The sequence below is a fragment of the Podarcis gaigeae genome, assembly GCF_964106915.1.
Source record: "Podarcis gaigeae genome assembly, chromosome: Z".
Classification (NCBI taxonomy): Eukaryota; Metazoa; Chordata; class Lepidosauria; order Squamata; family Lacertidae; genus Podarcis; species Podarcis gaigeae.
Genome location: NC_139691.1, coordinates 21,047,616 through 21,065,587, shown reverse-complemented (window position 1 = coordinate 21,065,587; position 17,972 = coordinate 21,047,616). Strand labels below are relative to the sequence as shown.

The 17,972-nt window shown below is 44.0% G+C and overlaps 1 protein-coding gene across 1 annotated transcript in view; it reads right to left on the bottom strand.

Moving 5' to 3' along the window:
- Positions 1 to 2,991: 2,991 nt before the first annotated feature.
- The window catches only part of MSN (moesin), a 77,782-nt gene continuing 62,801 nt past the window's right edge, over positions 2,992 to 17,972 (bottom strand). Inside the window, exons 6-13 of the mRNA XM_083722321.1 lie at positions 17,666 to 17,812; positions 16,016 to 16,112; positions 13,610 to 13,773; positions 11,769 to 11,899; positions 11,457 to 11,617; positions 9,683 to 9,775; positions 8,342 to 8,575; positions 2,992 to 6,392 (exon numbers count right to left, since the gene is read on the bottom strand). Of these exons, the coding sequence (XP_083578447.1) occupies positions 6,228 to 6,392; positions 8,342 to 8,575; positions 9,683 to 9,775; positions 11,457 to 11,617; positions 11,769 to 11,899; positions 13,610 to 13,773; positions 16,016 to 16,112; positions 17,666 to 17,812 (1,192 nt within the window). The 3' untranslated portion in view covers positions 2,992 to 6,227. The remainder of the gene's footprint in view (positions 6,393 to 8,341; positions 8,576 to 9,682; positions 9,776 to 11,456; positions 11,618 to 11,768; positions 11,900 to 13,609; positions 13,774 to 16,015; positions 16,113 to 17,665; positions 17,813 to 17,972) is intronic.

Sequence of the window (17,972 nt, the reverse complement as noted above, 5' to 3'; positions counted from 1 at the left end):
AACAATTAGATTTTCTCAGAACTGGAGAAATCAAGATCAAATGAGAGTTGATAGCTGGTTTGGGGGTGGCGGGTTATTAAAAAAATAACTTTAGGATGCAGAATGATAGATGTAGTAATTTAAATTATATATTTTATTGGATTAAAGTATTGTACATTATAGTTTATATCAAATGATCTTTATAAGATATTGTTATTGATTTAGGGGGTGTCCATCTGGATGATGCCCTGAGAACCTTCCAATACTTGGTGTCCTTTGTCTGTGGAGGTAGAATGTAGAAGCGCAAGCTTCCAAACCAGCCCCCTTGGCCAGGCAATTGTTTTGGTACCTTGATTAGCATAACCCAACAAGTTGCTCTGTGTCATAGAACAAATGGGTGGGCCTTCCTTGCTCACCTAGCTGTTAGGTTGGAGAACAAGTGCCAGGGTGGTGGGGGTGAGCTGACCTGGAAGCCAGGTGGAAGCTGGAGACACAGAGAACTGCTTGCTCCATGCTGGATCTGTTGAATGTTAACACTGAGAGCTCCTCCGTCTTAGGCTCCGGCTGTATATGTAAACAAACCTGTATATCCTAAAGACATCATAGACTCTGCTGAACTTCTTTCCAAGGAAACAAAACCCCGAGTAAACACAGGAACTGCCCGGGTGCCTCATCTCTTGGGGGTTGGGATGGCCTGTACCAATATTGTGCATGTTTTGTATTTATTTCAACAATTATTTTTAAAGCCTTTCCAGGCCTGTTCACTGGTGCATGGAAAACTACAGCTCTCCACCACTCTCCCTACTCTTCAGATCCAGAAGTGCTGAGGCCAACAAGCCAGGGTTGCACTTCTAGGAAAACAGAAGATGACACCCAGAGAGGAGCTGGAAGGGCATTGAACTGGGGCCAGAAGGTCTGAGTGAAGGTTGTTTCAGCTGATGTTTTTCCTCATTCCTGTGGAATCCTTGAGTTGCCTAAGAAGTATTTGCAGCCATAAATCATTAAGACTTGCCTGTGCCCCTTGGAAACTCTTTCCTTGACTCTACTATAATCACATCCCAAGGCAGAAATGAGAGAGGCCAACACTGTATCTGTACAAGAATCCAGTATCATTTTGCAAGTGATTATGTGGAGATAAGTTTTCCCATTAAGGAAGCAGAAGGGACAGAAACTTGGGAATAATTACATAAATAGAAGGTGAAAGGCAACATGACCGAAGTTTATAAAATTATAAATTAAAAGATAATGCTTTCTCCTGCTCTGGAGGCTAGGAACTGAACCTGAACCAAGTTACAAAAAGAGATATTCCTACTAAACATCAGGAAGAACTTTTGGACGGTAAGAGCTCTTTGACAGTGGAACTGACTCCCACGAGAGATGGTACTCTCCTTCCTTGGGAGGTTTTTAAGCAGAGGTTGGATGGTCATCTGCAAGGTATGATTGAGAATCCTGCATTGCAGGGAGTTGGGGATTGGACTAGAGGACTCTTGGGTTACCTTCCAACTCTGCAGTTCTACGATTCTACTCCTTTAATTACTTGGCATGTTGCAGAAAATGGTTGTACTGCACACAATAATTACTCACTTAAATAGTCTTTCTCAAGCCTACCTGGAGATACCAGGGATTGAACTGGAGGCCTTTCATGCATTGAGGCACCTGTTCTTCCAGTGAGGTATGGTCCGTCTGCATAAGATGTAACCCAAACCTGCAGCACTATACAGAAATTCTCTTATCTATATTGTTCTACAATGCCCCCTAATGGTTCAATAGAGAACATGGCAAAGAGTTTTCAATTTCATCAGATTCAAGGGGAACAAATGACTTCTTATTTCAAGGCAATTTAGGAGGGTTGAGTTTTGCAGTGGCTTAATAAATTAAAATGCATTCAATTTTTTTTAAAAAACAACAACCTTAAGTGTTTCAAGATGTCGAAGGGCCTGAAAACAAGGAAGTGAAAAGAGCTGAATATGGTTAGCCCGGAGAAGAAGAATTAAGATGGCATGACAACCATCTTCAGGACTTCTGCAGAGGATGGAGCAGAGTTAATCAGTTGTCTATTACTGCAGGTGGCCTTAACCAATGGTGGAAATGGGAGAGATTTCAGCAGAAATTCAGAGAAGCTTCCTAATAGCAGGCACAGGCAAACTCCAGCCCTCCAGATGTTTGGGACTACAATTCCCATCATCCCTAGCTAACAGGACCAGTGGTCAGGGATGATGGGAATTGTAGTCCCAAACATCTGGAGGGCCGGAGTTTGCCTATGCCTGCTAATAGCACAAGATGTTCAACAGTGGAACAGGCTGTCTCATGAAGAGCGTGGGCTCTCCTGTTTTGGAAATATTTGAGTAGAGTTTGGGCCACCAGTTAGGGATGCCGGAGATGAAGACCTTGTACTAAGCATGGGGCAAGACTAGAAAAGTCTGACCTTCCTTCCAACCCTGATTCATGCCAGTGACAGCTTTCATCTAACAACACCCAGTCCTTGCTGGCCTATAGAGTAAGTAGTCCTTTTGCTGTAGCACAGATCATCATTCTAGTAAATTTTCCTAAGCTATAATAGCACTCTGGTTAATCAACAGGCTGTATTCCCATCCCAATTCTAGGCTCATCTTGCCCCTACCCCTCTGCAGACCCCAGTACACAGGCAGCTTCCATCTACAATGGATTCAAGTTACAAGAAGGGAAATTTCGACTAAAACCTTAGGAAGAACTTTCTGCCAGTAAGAGCTGTTTGACAGTGGAATGGACTCCCTCGGAAGGTGGTGGACCCTCCTTCCTTGGAGGTTTCTAAGCAGAGATTGGATGGCCATCTGTCAGGGGTTGTTTAGCTAGGATTCCTGAGTTGCAGGGGGTTGGACTAGATGACACTTTGGGCCCACTTCCAACTCTGCAGTTCTATGATTCTACACCGAAAGATCAAACTCTCAGAATCATGGGTATGTACAGGTCACTAACTGGACCTGCAGATTCAATCATCACCAGAATAATGCACACACACAAACACACCAAGGGTTCAATTGGCCTAAACTTTATTGGCACTGAATGAAGAGAACAGGCTGTGGACTTTAACAAAACCCCTTTGCAGGCAAGGCATCTGAGTGGCAAGGATCAACATGGCTGGCCTGCCCCACAGAGACACAGATCAACCTTACAACCCCACCTGGGAAAACTGGTGTTTTAACAAAACATGTAAAAAGGTAGACATAATTTACAGCCAAAAAAAAAAAAAAAATCCAAAACACAAATATAAAGCCAGACACAAAAAAAATGCTTAATAGGGTAACCCCCTCTCCCCCAGGACAGGATATATCCAAAGTAATAGCAAGTAAACAAGTTGGGGGGGTGGAGGAGGGGAAACCTCCATGAATCCCAACAAATAATTAAAAAAGTGTCTAAAAATCTCATGGTAATACTGAATGCTTCTTACATTAATTTCCTGCAAAATATCAATCTCTTTACAATACAGTATACATTTGTCCATGGAGAAGGGGGGCATTTCCCCCTCCCCCTCCACATTTCCAAGATTAATATTTTCTAATCGTGCACAGCTAGAAAAAAAGAGAATGAAATCAATACCATTAGATACCACTGGAATAACATAATACTGGTAGGATCAGGGGACAGCTGAACCAACTACACGAGGAGTTAAGGCTTCTTGGCATGGGTTGGCTTGCTCCTTTTCTAGAAGTGAAAGGGCAGGAGGAAAAGCAACTGTGCCAGTGGAAGGTGTCAACAGAGCTCCGTGACCCAACCAGGAGCGATGCAAAGATGCTTTAACTACTTCATTAGTTCAGCACAGACCTGGCAGGCTCTGTGCTGATTTCTCTTGTGAGGATGTAGTTCTCTGAACCAAAGTGTGCCAGTAATGTGAAGGAAAACTGCCAAATTACAAGTCTGGAGCACAAAACGTTTTCAAAGGTGATTTAAAGTGATAAGGAATCACATATTCTTCAGTTTAAGGGTAAATGAGTTGTGACAAGTTCAACTGCAGTGTGTGTGTGTGTGTGTGTGTGTGTGTGTGTGTGTGTGTGTGTGTTAAAGTGTTCTAAGTAATGAGGTTGCATATTTTCAGGAGGAGGAGGAGCTGACAGTTCCTACTCTCACTTCCTAAAGGCACTATGTATGGAGGAGAAAAGGGGTGCATAACAAACTCACAGAAGACATTTAGACTGTGCTATTTTGCAAGCCGAGGGAGTCTTGCCTCCATGCAACTAGGGCTGCCAACACCAAGCTGCCCAAAGAAGGCTGACATGGCTTTGGGACAGAAATGGGAGGTTTTTCGCTGCCCTCACCGGAGCGAATCAGGGCAGGGATGGGGAGCCTGTGCCCCTCCAGATGTTGCTGGATGACAACTCCCATTGTCCTTGGAGAGCCACAGGATCCCCACCCCTGAACTGCAGCTCCTGTCTTTGTTCCACTCTCTCCACACAACTTCCCTGTTTCTAGTGGCACTGTTGGTATTAGCACACTTTGGGAGGAAAGAGGCGGACAGAGAAGATCAGAAGAGATTATGCAGTTCAGGAGTTTAGAGGTGCAGAAGAGCAGGACAGCTCTGCAAAAAAAAAAAAAAAATCCTTTGAAAAAGAAGCTTCTTAGACTGGGGGTTGGGGTGGGGAGACAGGCAGTCCCCAGCTGTACCTGATGCGGTCATGACACAGGTAAAAGTGAGGTAACAAACTCTCTTGAAAAAAAGGGAAGCCCTGCCAAAAAAACTGGTGGCCAAAGTAGCACTAGAAGGTTCTGTCTGGACTTAGGAGGCAAATAGGAGCAACCTCCTAAAAGAAAAGCCACATAAAACATTTAAAAATTCTGAAAAGCAAAAGGCACTCCAAGGCAAAGAAGGAGGAGGAGGAAGAGTTTGGATTTGATATCCTGCTTTATCACTACCCTAAGGAGTCTCAAAGTGGCTAACAATCTCCTTTACCTTCTTCCCCCACAACAAATACTCTGTGAGGTCAGTGAGGCTGAGAGACTTCAGAGAAGTATGACCAGCCCAAGGTCACCCAGCAGCTGCATGTGGAGGAGAAGGAATCGAACCCGGTTCACCAGATTACGAGTCCACTGCTCTTAACCACTACACCACACTGGCTCTCCAAAGAGATTTGGGGACAAGATCTGCTGCATTCCAACAACCAAGGCAGCAGAGACAGAAGCTTTTTCTTAAAATCAAAGGCAGGTTTTGTGACTGTGCAAGTGACTGGTGATGTGAAGAAGACAGGGTACTTTTTTGCATTTGGTCACAAGTAAACATGAGGACTCTATAAAAACTTTACACCCATGGAAAAGGATGTCATAAGGCACCGATAATGTGGGCTGTGTGTGCTACAGACCTCCCTTGAAAGGGTCAGCTGCAATATTTCCCCAAATCTGTCTTGCTCTCTGGGGTTTATGGCTGATGCACATCCTCTTCTGAACACTTAAGTTGGACTGTGCTGGTCAATATGAATGGGACCAAGTATGTTGCTGCTACCAATCCCAAACATCATCTCCTTATTGGACAAGGTTGGGGAACCTGGAGCCCTCCAGATACTGTTGAAATCTGCAATCTCTGGTGGGAATCGGTGGTCAGCAAAGTTTGGAGGCCAGCAACACACATAACTGGATATGGCAACATTTCAAGAGGGGAAAACAAAATATACTCAGATCACAACATTTATGGAATCCTGCCTCTTTCAACTGCTTAGGCAGTGCCATGTGCAAAGTGATAAAAAGATCAGGGTGATCCGTTTGGTCTGCTAAACCTCTGGGAATCATAAAAAGCTTTGGTCTTTCGTGTGTATGTATGTGTGGGTGGGTGGCACAAGAACATTAAATTCTGCTTCAGTAACTTTTCCTTCCGAACTTCTTCTTTTTTAATTATCAAAACTAGGCAGGCTTAAAAAGTAAAGATACCCCAACACACAAGTCTCTTCAAACATTGGCTAGAGAGACTAGTGGCAGGGATGGGTCCTTGGGGGGGGGGGTTACAGGACCAGCACAGATGTTTCATAAAGCTGCATGGAACAGATTTCTCTCTTCAACCCAGGTTGAGAAAAGAAAATGGGGCATCACCATAAAAAATATATATTATTATTTTTAAGGCACAGCTGACTAACCCTGTTTCACCCTATGTTGGATGGCACCCAACTCTCAGACAGACTGTGGTGACTCTTCTGTAGTGGTTCCAGCACAATGCAGTTAAACACAGAAAAAAGGTGGCGGGGGAGGGAGGAAGAGTGAAGGGGAGGCAGCAGAAGGCTCACGAATGATTACATGGACTCAAACTCATCAATGCGTTGCTTGGTGTTGCCCTGCCGGATCTGGCGGAGGGTCTTGTATTTGTCACGGCCCAACCTCATGTTCTCGGCATGGATCATATCATTGGCAGTCTTCTTTGTTTCGTCGCGGGCATTGGCCAGCTCGGACGTGAGAGCCTGTAGGTGCAAAACGTGAAGGGAGGAAAGACCAGTTTTAAAATGTTATTTGCTTGTTTTAGTTCATAGAATTTATACACTACTTGATTGTAAAAGCCCTCAAGCAGTACACAATAAAATTATAGTAAAAGCCATAAAAAGCAACATACGAAAGATAAAATCAGCAATAAAAGAAAAAATAGATCAAAACATCCATATGTTTTAGTCAAATGTGTTGCACTGTTTGGTGCAAGTGGAATCCCAGTTGCCTGAGGGCAGAGAGCCCCAGAGGGGAATGCTTCTCAGTGAAGGCCATTCACAAATCCAACAGTGGAAGAATCAAGTGACATTGCCCGAGCCAATCCAAGAACATAACAAGAGTCTGCTGGATGGAGGGCAATGGTTGATCTGGTCCAGAATCGTGCTCTCATCGTGGCCAACCAGATGCCTGTGGAAAATTTGCAGGGATAACCCAAGCAGAAGAACACTGAGCTTCTTTTTCCAAGGCTGAATTTTTGGGACAGTAATTGTCTCCCAGCCTAACTCACCTCACAGGGTTGTTGTGAGAATAAAATGGGGGAAGGGACCATGTATGGCACCTTGAGCTCCTTGTAGGAAATAGAAATCCAATAAAAAATACATAGCTCTCTTCTCCTCTGGCTCCCAGCAACTTGTATTCAGAAGCGTCTATATGGGGTCAGTAAATCCCAACAAGAAAGGATGCTGGACCAGGTGGGCTCTGCCCTGGATGTACTTAGGCAGGTAAAGAGCCAATAATAGCACTCAGAGAGTTCTGATACTCCAAACGTCTGAAACTCTAACCCACAGCTCCAATGTTTACATTCTCACACTAAAACTCTCATCTCAATTCATTTTACTGTATTATTATTATTATTATTATTATTATTATTTAACTGGAAGCCAACCTCAATGTTTTACTGAAGTGCAGGGTGAAAATATTTTGCTAGAAAGAAGCCAAGATAAATTGCAGATGTGTCTGTACAATGGGGACTGGATCCTTCAGCTTTGTTGTGACAGGGCCCAAAATTGCATTTTGCCAGAAGAGGGTGTAGAGTCCAGCTAGCCAAAGAGACAGATGCATTTCCACCTGGCCCTTTTATTAACTTTATTGTGAAAGCCATCTGAAAATATTTACTGCTGGGAACAAAGTGGGAACTTAAGTGCAAGCACGGGATGTTACAAGAGACACATAGCCTCCTGCCAAAAACAGAAGCCTGGGACATTTCTCATCCTGTTTCCCACAATGTGCCAACAAATAAAAATCCATGTTATGATGAGATATTATGGTTGTTCAAACTTCCTGCCCCAATCCACCAGGCTGACAGGATGGGGGAACAAAGTGTGCTGATGAAGCATCTTTTACCACCAAGGTTTATGGGAAAGACATCATGGTATTAGCTATGCTACTCTTGTACCACCTATAGGTGGATCAAGCCCTTAACAACCTGGGACCAGGTTACCTGGGAGATGGCATTGCCCTCTTTATGGCCACTCAACCACTTGCTTCATTCTGTGTAACTGGCACTATTACAAGTGCCACATAATACCCATTCTGAATTTGTAAGAAATCAGTATTTTAGCACGGCAGCACCTGCACGTTGGAACCCTCTGCCTATTGATAACAGCCAGGCACCTTTGCTGTACTTTTTCTGGCACCTGCTAAAATACTTAGGTATCTAGAAAGCTAGCTTGTTTTTATGTTTATTGTTGTCCTTCATGTTTTGAATGTTTCAAATAATTGTTTCTACAGCCCCCCCCTTATTGTTTTGTCTTTTTGGTAAATGGCTTTGAGCCTCGCCCCCACCCCCGTACAATCAAGCAGTGCATAAAATTTATGACGTGAATAATAATAAATAGGTGGTGCTAGACATTTGAGGGAAGCGGGTCTCAGGCCCACAGCCTGCCCACCAGCCACACTCCCCCTCAAAGTAGTGTTGTCCCCACATTACCTTCAAGTGCTTCTGGACCCGCTCGTTCTTCTCTGCCTCCGTAGTCCGCTGCTCCTCGCTCCGGTCCTTGGCAGAGGCATGTGCCCTCAGCTCTGCGCTGGCCTCAGCAGCATTTTCATCCTGCTCATCATCATGTTCGTTCTCAGACTGCATTGGTTCTGGAACATGCTGTGTGACCATGGCTGACTTCAACTCCTCTTTAGTCTTCTCTAGGTCTTCCTGGACCATCTGGGCCTGAGGGAGGATATCAACCCACCAATGGGTTAGTGGAGCTGGCGTTTGTCCACAGACAGCTTTCCAGGTCATGTGACCAGCATAACTAAGCTGCTTCTGGCACAACGGAGCACCATGATGGAAGCCAGAGCACACGGAAATGCCATTTGCCTTCCAGCCACAGCGGTACCTATTTATCTACTTGCACTGGTGTGCTTTTGAACTGCTAGGTTGGCAGGAGCTGGGACAGAGCAATGGGAACTCACCCCGTTGTGCAGATTCGAACCGCTGACCTTCTAATCGGCAAGCCCAAGACGCTCAGTGGTTTAGACCACAGCGCCACCCACGTCCTTATATATAAAGACTCAATTTCTCAATGAATACATTATATTGTGGTCTGCCCTCTCCAGTTCTCACCATATACGTAAGCTTAGCATTGCACACTATGTCCAAGGTTTAATATAGCATTCTCTTAAGAAGGTTGATCTCATTTTTGTCGAATTCTGACAAATCATAATTCTAGCACCACTTCAGAGATTCTGCATTAATTTGGTGTCATCCTGGTGCATCTGAGAAAGCCAGTGTGGTGTAGTGGTTAGAGTGCTGGGCTATGAACTGGGAGACCAGGGTTTGAATCCCCAGTCATTCAAGAAACCTACTGGGTGACCTTGGGCTAGTCACTGCCCCTCAGGTCTAACCTACCTCACAGGGTTGTTGTGAGGATAAAATCAGGAGGGGAGAACCACATACACCACCTTTTGTTCTTTGGCAGAAACAACGGTATATAAATGCAATAAATCTATAAATAGAATCAGGTCAGACCAGTGGGCCAAAGGTTCCCTCATTGTTGTTCTAGAGCAAAAGTCATGCATCACAGATGATCATGCATGCGTATACTGGAGAGGGCCATGTCTATTTTACACAAGTTAAATGCACATTTGCTGCAACACTGACATTGTGGAAGGTGGACAATACGCCTTGTAAGCAGGATCCCCTGCCTCTCTGTGCAAATGGGGTGTCTTTACTTTTCCCCATCACTGGGACAAGGGGAAATGGGATGGTCACTCCTAGGCACAGGAGAGGAAGGAAAAGGCTTGTTTCAAGACAGGACCAAGTCACCCCACTCACTTTCTGCTGCCACTGCACAGCCTCGCTCTCCTTCTTCTGCCGAGCCAGTTCCAGCTGCAAGATCCTATTGGTGAGCTCCATCATTTCAGACGACTGCAGGAATTAACAGAAGATCACAAGTGAAGTAGGCAACCAGGCTCCTAAAATGCTACATTGCCCCACTACTCCCCAATCTGGCCCTTGCTCAGCTGCAAGGTATAAAGTGTACTTTCCACACCCCTGCTGTGATCTTGGGAAACAGCTAAGAAAACTGATACAAAAATCAGATTTGTGAGTGTGCACGATTCTTCAAGAGAAGAACCCTGGTATACACACATACCACCCTAAGACAATTACAGTTCCCAGGTCTCCTTTGGGGAGGGTATAACTATTAAACCAGTTTAAGCCTGCAGTGGAGCCTGGTTTCCTCTAGATAAGGGATCACCAACCTACGGCCCGGGGGCCGGATAAGGCCTGAGGGACTCGTTTATCCTGCCTGCAGTGACCCCTGCCACTGCCGGCCGGTCTTACCAGCTTGTGCGCATGCACACAGGCCTCCTCCAACCTGGATATACACCGTTTACGCATGCTCCCCCGCCCTCCGCGCAATCATTGCTGGGGACACCCGGCCCAAGGCAAGGAAAACTTGGAGACCCCTGCTCTAGATCAGTGGTTACTAGAACTCTTTGGCCCACCACCCAGTTCCCCTGCTCTCCCTATAAAAAGCATTATTGAGATTAGTGGTTTGCATGACCCACTAAGGAAGATCATAACACAGCAAAATTCAAAGCAGTAATAAAATTACACATAGAATCCAGTTAAAACTATTTAGTTAAACTGATTCAACAAAACTGTTGGACTTATCCAGTGGTGCCAGCTTTCCAAAGTTTAATAGTAATTCACACCTCTAGTATCCTTCCCCCCTTGCTTCTAAATCCCCCCCCCAAATCCCCCCAACCTCCACGGTTAGAGTCAACAGCTTTTGGACTAATGGCAACTCTAGCTCAGTACAAATGGCGGCCATTTCCTGCCTTTATGAGGACCCAGCTTCTGGTTAAATTATTTATTAATACTTGACCACCCTGGAAAGGCTTAGCAGATCTAATTTTCATATTCTAGCATAAATAATTCCTGTTGATGTGATGAACAACAGCGCCTATTCTACATTGGAATTTAAAATGTGTCAGCGTTATCAACATTCTTTATTTATTTGGACTACTACATTATGTACTGAAATGAACTGATAATGGGCAGTTGTATCAATATGCATGTTTCTCTAGTGTGTTGTGAGCCACTTTGGGGTCATTTAAGTGGAAGAGCAGCATACCCTGCCTACTGACACAAGGGACATTCACTGCACTCTTTTCAGTGCCTCTAAAACCATTTTTGATTGGCCAAACCTACCCAGAAAGGTAAATCACAGACATATTTTTTTCTGTTTTCAGTTTATCACTGATTTTAATTTTTAAAAAATGTTTTAAGTGATTAGTTTCACTGATAACTTTATCATTTTCTTTTTGTAAACCACTTTGGGTTTGCTTTTTTTTTTTTTTTAGTCAATGTGGTATATAAACTTTATGAAATAAAATAACTTAGCTGCTATTGCTGGGGGTTGAACTAGATTACCCCTTTGGGTCCCTTTCCAACTCTACAATTCTATATGATTCCATAAATACAATGATTCCTAAGAACCCCAGAAGGGTCTGGCTGCTAGATCAGACCACTAGGCCCTCCCATCCAGCATCCTGTTCTCGCTGTGGCCAATGCAGGAGACGCCTTTGGAGAGCCAGCCTACCAGCTGCTCCTGGGTCTTCTTCTGGTCATTGGAGGCCTTCAGCAAGGCTTCTTTTGCCTCCTCAGCTTCCTGACGCTCCTTCGCCAGCTTCTCCGCTTCTTCCTGAGCTCGCTTCCTTTCTTGCTCCAACTCTAGTGCCTTGCGGGTCTGCTCTTCCAGTTCTAAAGAGAGAAAGAAAGTGAGTGAGAGAGAGAGAGAGAGAGAGAGAGAGAGAGAGAGAGAGAGGTCTATAGCTTGCCCACCAACTCTGTAAATCAGCACCAAGCTCCCCTTCCCACCACCTGCAAGGTGAGCACCAGAAGCTTCCCCTACCTAGCTGAGCTTTCTTTGTCTGCTCTTCAATCTGCCTGAGCCGTTCCATCAGCTCCTCCTTCTCGCGTTCAATCTTTTCCTTCTCCTTCTCTGCCAGCTCCCTCTTCTTCTTCTCATTCTCCAGCAGGGCTCTAGGCAGGGAGGAAATGTGAAGGATAACACAAAGTTCAACCCCACCTGGCTGACAGATTTCCTGTTCTCTCTTGTGCAACAAAACTCTTAGCTGGGGCATTCTCGTCTTGCATCAGAAGTTTTTCAGTCATCGGCAATCAATATTTGTTTTTAGCGTAAATTACCGTATTTTTCGCTCTATAAGACGCACCAGACCTCAAGACGCACCTAGTTTTTGAGGAGGAAAACAAGAAAAAAAATATTCTGAATCTCAGAAGCCAGAACAGCAAGAGGGATCGCTGCACAGTGAAAGCAGCAATCCCTCTTGCTGTTCTGGCTTCTGGGATAGCTGCGCAGCCGGCATTCGCTCCATAAGACGCACACACATTTCCCCTTGCTTTTTAGGAGGGAAAAGGTGAGTCTTATAGAGCAAAAAATACGGTAAAAGAAAAGTAATTTTCTAAACTTTTAATGCTGATGTTGCACTCGTTTGCTCAAGCGGGCGCCTTCTGTGTCAACTTTTAAACACTAGCCGAAACCTTTTCTGTACTGCCAGGCCTATGCCGGAAATTAAAAATACATCCTTCCACAATGGTTAATTGGTGTCTTGGTTTTTTTTAAAAAATCTTTTAAATGGTTTTAGTTGTATAATTTTATATTTTTATTGCTGCAAACCACTTTGATATATGTGATATTACAATATGCACATTTTAAAAAATAAACAAACAAATAAGCCTCCATCAGAACAGGAGTGGGGCAGGGTCCAGCCAGTGGGCTGGTTCCTGAGCTTTCCCCCACCCCTGTAGGTTATTTTACAAATGGGCAGGGCCACCCAGCTGTCAATCACCCGATATCACAACAACACCACATTCTTCCTTTGCAGACGTAGCTTGAGCTGCACCCACAGAGCAGCATCCTTTGCAAACAGATATTTGGGCCTAGGAGTTAAGCACCACCGTTTGGCTGCATAATGGAATCCCCAACTTGGAGCTCCAAAGCACAGCCAATCCCACCAGGGCCTGCTGTGACTGCCAATCAGCTGATGAACACAGACAGCAAGGCCTGCTTGCTAAGGAACAATCCACAGCATTTTAAGACTTCCAAATGTTCCTTTGCAGCTTCCTCTCTACTTGCCCCACACCTATAAGACAAACGAGTGTGGTGTGAGGAAAACAGACTTCTAAGCTGAATTGTGGCCCATGCTGAGCCTATTTGACCTATCAGCTGGAGCTTTCTCCCACTGCTATATCCTTCTCCCTGCAGCTACAGGGAAATGCTGTTCACATATGTTACGGGATAGACCCATTACACAGAAAAACCATACACTTTGCATGCAGTGGGAGTCAGAGTCCAACAGAATCCAGAGAGCCACAGTTTCTCCATACCAATGTGAAACTAAGAAAAGACTGCTGGATCAGACCAAAGGGGACCCATCTAGTCCAGCATCCTGTTCTCACAGAAGCCCCAATAGGAAACCCACAAGCAGGATCTGAGCGCTTCCACCCTCCCTTGTGGTTTCCAGGGGCGTAGGCGTCTTCTACTATATTCCAGCTGCAGGATTTGCCTATGGAAAGAACACATGCCACACCCCAATCACTAAACTCCAATCTTGCCACAACTTTTCCTACAGAAGATGGCCATGACTAAGACACTGTGCACCAGCGTTTGGGAACCAGTTATGTCAGCATTTGGCACTCTGTTCAGAGGCGTTTGCATTCAGTTGAACGCACCTCTCCATCTGTTTTTGATGCTTCTCCTCTCGGGCTTGAGCCTTCATCTGCTGCACCTCAATTGTGTCTGGCTTACGCCGACGCATGTAGAGCTCATGGTTCCCCATGCAAAGAGCCAGAATACGCTTGTTAATTCTTAGCCGTGGGGCATAGAATACAAAGTCCTTTGAAAGAAAGATGAAAAAGAAAGAATGAATCATGGATGCACCTGCGTCACTTCCCTTTCTTCTCCAGTAGTAACTAATGCCTCAAGTACATGCAAAATAGCATCCAATTAATTAGACAATTTTCCCCGTGCAAAAAGACAAAAGGAGCAAAAAAGAGCTAAATGGTTGTTCAGTAACCTTTAGCTTCAATGAGTCAGGAAGCTGGAAATCTGGATAGGAATTTAAATCTGAAAGATGGCCTTTAAATAAACCTCACTCGAATATTAGTGGAGCATGTCTACATTGTGTTTCTGTTGAAATGTTGCACACAACCAGCTTTGAGTGTTGTCCAAAAACCAAACATTAACACAATAAAATATCCCATTACTGGAAAAAGAAAAGCACAACCAATTAATACATTATCAGATTGAAGTAGCAGAAGTAAGTGAACTTTTCGCTAATCAACAGGAACCACCATCAAGTCCCGTTCCCCCCCCCCCATCTCTGCACTATTGGTGCCCCAGGCAGAAAATCCCAGGCACAACCCTTGCCTCTGAAAAAGAGGGGATGCAGAGCAGGCTACACACATAGCCTTAGAATCTGAACGTCACCAGTAAGCACTTTAACCTCGCTTTGGGAGCAAACAGCCAGTGCAGCAGAATTAGAATGGGAAAGCTGAGCTGCAACTCGCCTTGTCAAAGTGGCAGGCCACAAACCCGCTTCTCCCGCTTCTGAGCTGTCTTCAAAAGACATGCCCCAACCCAACCCAGAGGTGTTGAACAACTCATTTTTCTTTTTCACTGAGACAAAATCCCGAAGAGGAACAGACACCCCATCTGATAGAGAGTACATGTTCAACTCTGCAGCAGAGAGACCCCAGAACTTCTGTCCCAAAGCCTCAATATTTTGGCATTGGCTACTCCAAAAAAAAAAAAAAAAAACAACACAAACACACACACACAAAAATGTGTGCTCCCAGGGCAGGAGGGAATTCAGAATGCTTTTATGTCATCTGGTAGGACTTTATTTCCTATACTTTGGACTTGTATGTGCAACACTCACCAGTCATACCAGCTTAGGAAATACAGGTGTCTTTGTTTTAATGGTGCCTCTCACTATTTCTTTCTCTTATTATCTACTGTTTGTTTGCTTGCTTTGCATATGGTATGAGGTAATATCCTGCAACTGCACTTTTGAGTTCTTAGTAATGGTAATAAATAATTATTTAAAACAAACGAATTCTACCAATTAGCTACTTGTTGAAGAAAAGGGGGAGGTAGCTCTGTATGCAAACCCTGGATATGCTGAAGCTATAACCAAGGGATCCCATTAAATCAAATCAAATCAAATCATACACCCCCCATAAAGAAAAAATGCTTTGGAAGAATTCCGTGCATCCAGACAAGGCATTCAAGTGCCAGGAACCATTCACCTTTGCAGCGATATTGCTATTACTTATACACAGCAAGGTTCACCTCTTCCAGAGTGAGCTGTCTCACCGCAGGAAAACTGTTCTCATGAAAATGAAGGGAAGACCTTTTTTGGCACAATTGCTGACCCAGAAAAACAAAGCAGATGTCCAGGAACCAGTTAATCTAAAGAGTCCTGAAGCACTTCTGCTACCAGAAAGGCAAGAGCAATCCAGAGATCTCAATGGTATTGAATTGAACAGAGTTTGAGGGTTCGCTGCTCACTCAGCCCCACAGATGAAAACAAATGTACAACTTCTCTCTAGCTTTCGTTTCAAACACCCGATAAATTTACCTCATCTTTGGAAGAAGAAGACACTTGACTAACCACAATGGGCTTTTATGTTCTATCACTAAACTACCAAGTGGAAAACTCTTCACACAAATGACTGTTTGAAAAGCTCTTCGTTTCTTAGAGTGCCCTTCGTTCCTTAGAGTGCCCATCAAACCAGCTGTATACCCAGTTGTGTGAGGTTTATTGCAGCCCTCTGCAATCTGCTGAGCTCCACACGTTTTAGACTGCAACTACTACCAGTCCCAGCCAGTTTGAGCACAGTAAAACAAACAAACAAACAAACAAACAAACAAACAAACAAACAAACAAACTGGGACTCACTTGTTTATGAAAATCTAAATGTTCATTCTGTCACCAGGGGATTTCCCATCACAACCAACTGGCTTTTTGCTTATGTAGATAGAGCAAAATAGAACAACCCCAAAGTACTGATTTTCAATTAAATATTTGAATAGATTATTAACTAAAATATTTTAAACTACAAATGAAATCTTACTGGGGCTTTCTTGTCAATGGGCTTGATAACAAACTTCTTATCATTGAATGAAATGTTTCTAATCTCACTCCAAGGGAATCCGATTTTTGGTGTTAACCTGAAAAAGATGAAAGAAAGGATTTAATGTTTCAAAAGCTGAGCCCATTGGAATACTTTGGCAGTTAAACAACCTGACTACACTGATGTGGCACGAATGGTTTTCCATCACTGAGACAAAAGAGGTAACATTGCTCAGAATTTACAAAACCAGATACACTGAATTTATGTAAGATTTGCATAGAATGCAATGTAAGTGGCTTGGACAGTGGCTTGTCCAAATTGCCCAAAGCGACATACTAAATCTCAGGCCTCAAAAGCATACAGGATTTGGAGCCTGGAGAAAATATACACAATCTTAAATGCAACTCAGGCTATTAGGTGAGTGCAGACCCATTCCATTTGATTTCCATCTTATATGAAGACACTTACTGAGGAACTGGTGCCTATACAGTGGTACCTCAGGTTACATACGCTTCAGGTTACAGACTCCGCTAACCCAGAAATATTACCTCGGGTTAAGAGCAGTTTCAGGTTAAGAACAGACCTCCAGAACAAATTAAGTTCTTAACCCGAGGTACCACTGTACACACAATATTATTAATCCAATGACTGGATGCTTTGGTAGATGTGCTACTAGCCTCTTTACACAGTGCATTTCGTGTTACATTGCAGAAAGGGGACACCCAACAGAAGCTTGCACCAGTTTGGTCCACAAGGTTTGGAGGTCCCTGCGGTTACCTGCTTTGTTAATACTTTGTTAATTAAAATCAGTGCCCAGAGGAAATATATAGGGCACATGAGGTCAGGAGTACATAGATCAGTAATTCCCAAAGAAGCACCAGTCCAGATGTGGATCACACTGAGCACCACAGGAAGACTCAAGCATGTAAACTACTACAGAAAATAAACTCACACTTCTTTCTGGGATCACTTGCCCTATGTAACCTGATAAAAACACTTCCTTAAATTCAAAGGATCAATTAAATTGGGAGTATGAAAGCAAGACATAATCACGGAGCATCTCTCAAGCTCAAGAAAGTCCAGATGTTGCTGGACTACAACTCTCATCACCAACTCTGTTGTCACAGATGAGCCCCATCAGGCCTCCTCCTCATCAGGCTGACAAGTGGGGTACAAATGCTTTAAATAAACACAATAAATAAACACAATCTGGCCCCATGTCTAGAATGGATGGTGCTATCTAGAATGGATGGTGCTTGGGATTCAAGCCTTCCCATACCCAATCTCAGGTTCCAATCCCAAATAAAATTTCTGGGAAATAAACACCTACCCATCAGATTGGGATATAAATATTACACCACATTATCTCTCCCACTAAGTAAAGACTCTCCCTAGGAGACTAAGGCTTTGCATTTAGTCCCCTATGATGGATCTAGCAAAAGCTTTTAGCTGTCATAGTTAAAGAGGATGTGAACTGCACAAGGTGGGGACTGACATGAAAGAACTGCTGCTGTGATGGTTTTCTGTGAGCCTCCTGGCCAGCTGGCAAATGCTAGAAGGTTGCTGGACTTAGATGCACCTTTGCCTGATGCAACAGATGGCCCTCTCCCCTCCCAGTCCCCATGCAAGTTTGAAGGGCAGTCTTGTTACCTGTCATTGTGCTCATAAATGTTGAGTCCAAGGGCATCGACTCCCAACCAAAGTTCTGAGCCCTTCTTGTTCTTAATACTGAAGTAGTTCACACCATACATCTCCAGATCTTGTGCAATTTTCAGATATTCCAAGATGGCATCTTCTCTAAAAGTACACAAGAGAATGGATTTTTAATACAGTCTTCGCAAAGCTCGGCAGAGTTTAAAAGTAGTTCAAAACACAACACTTCTGACCTCCTGTAAATACAATGAGGGTTTTTCCAACCAAGCCTCCAAGCATATTTTTAAACTACGAAGAGGTAGCA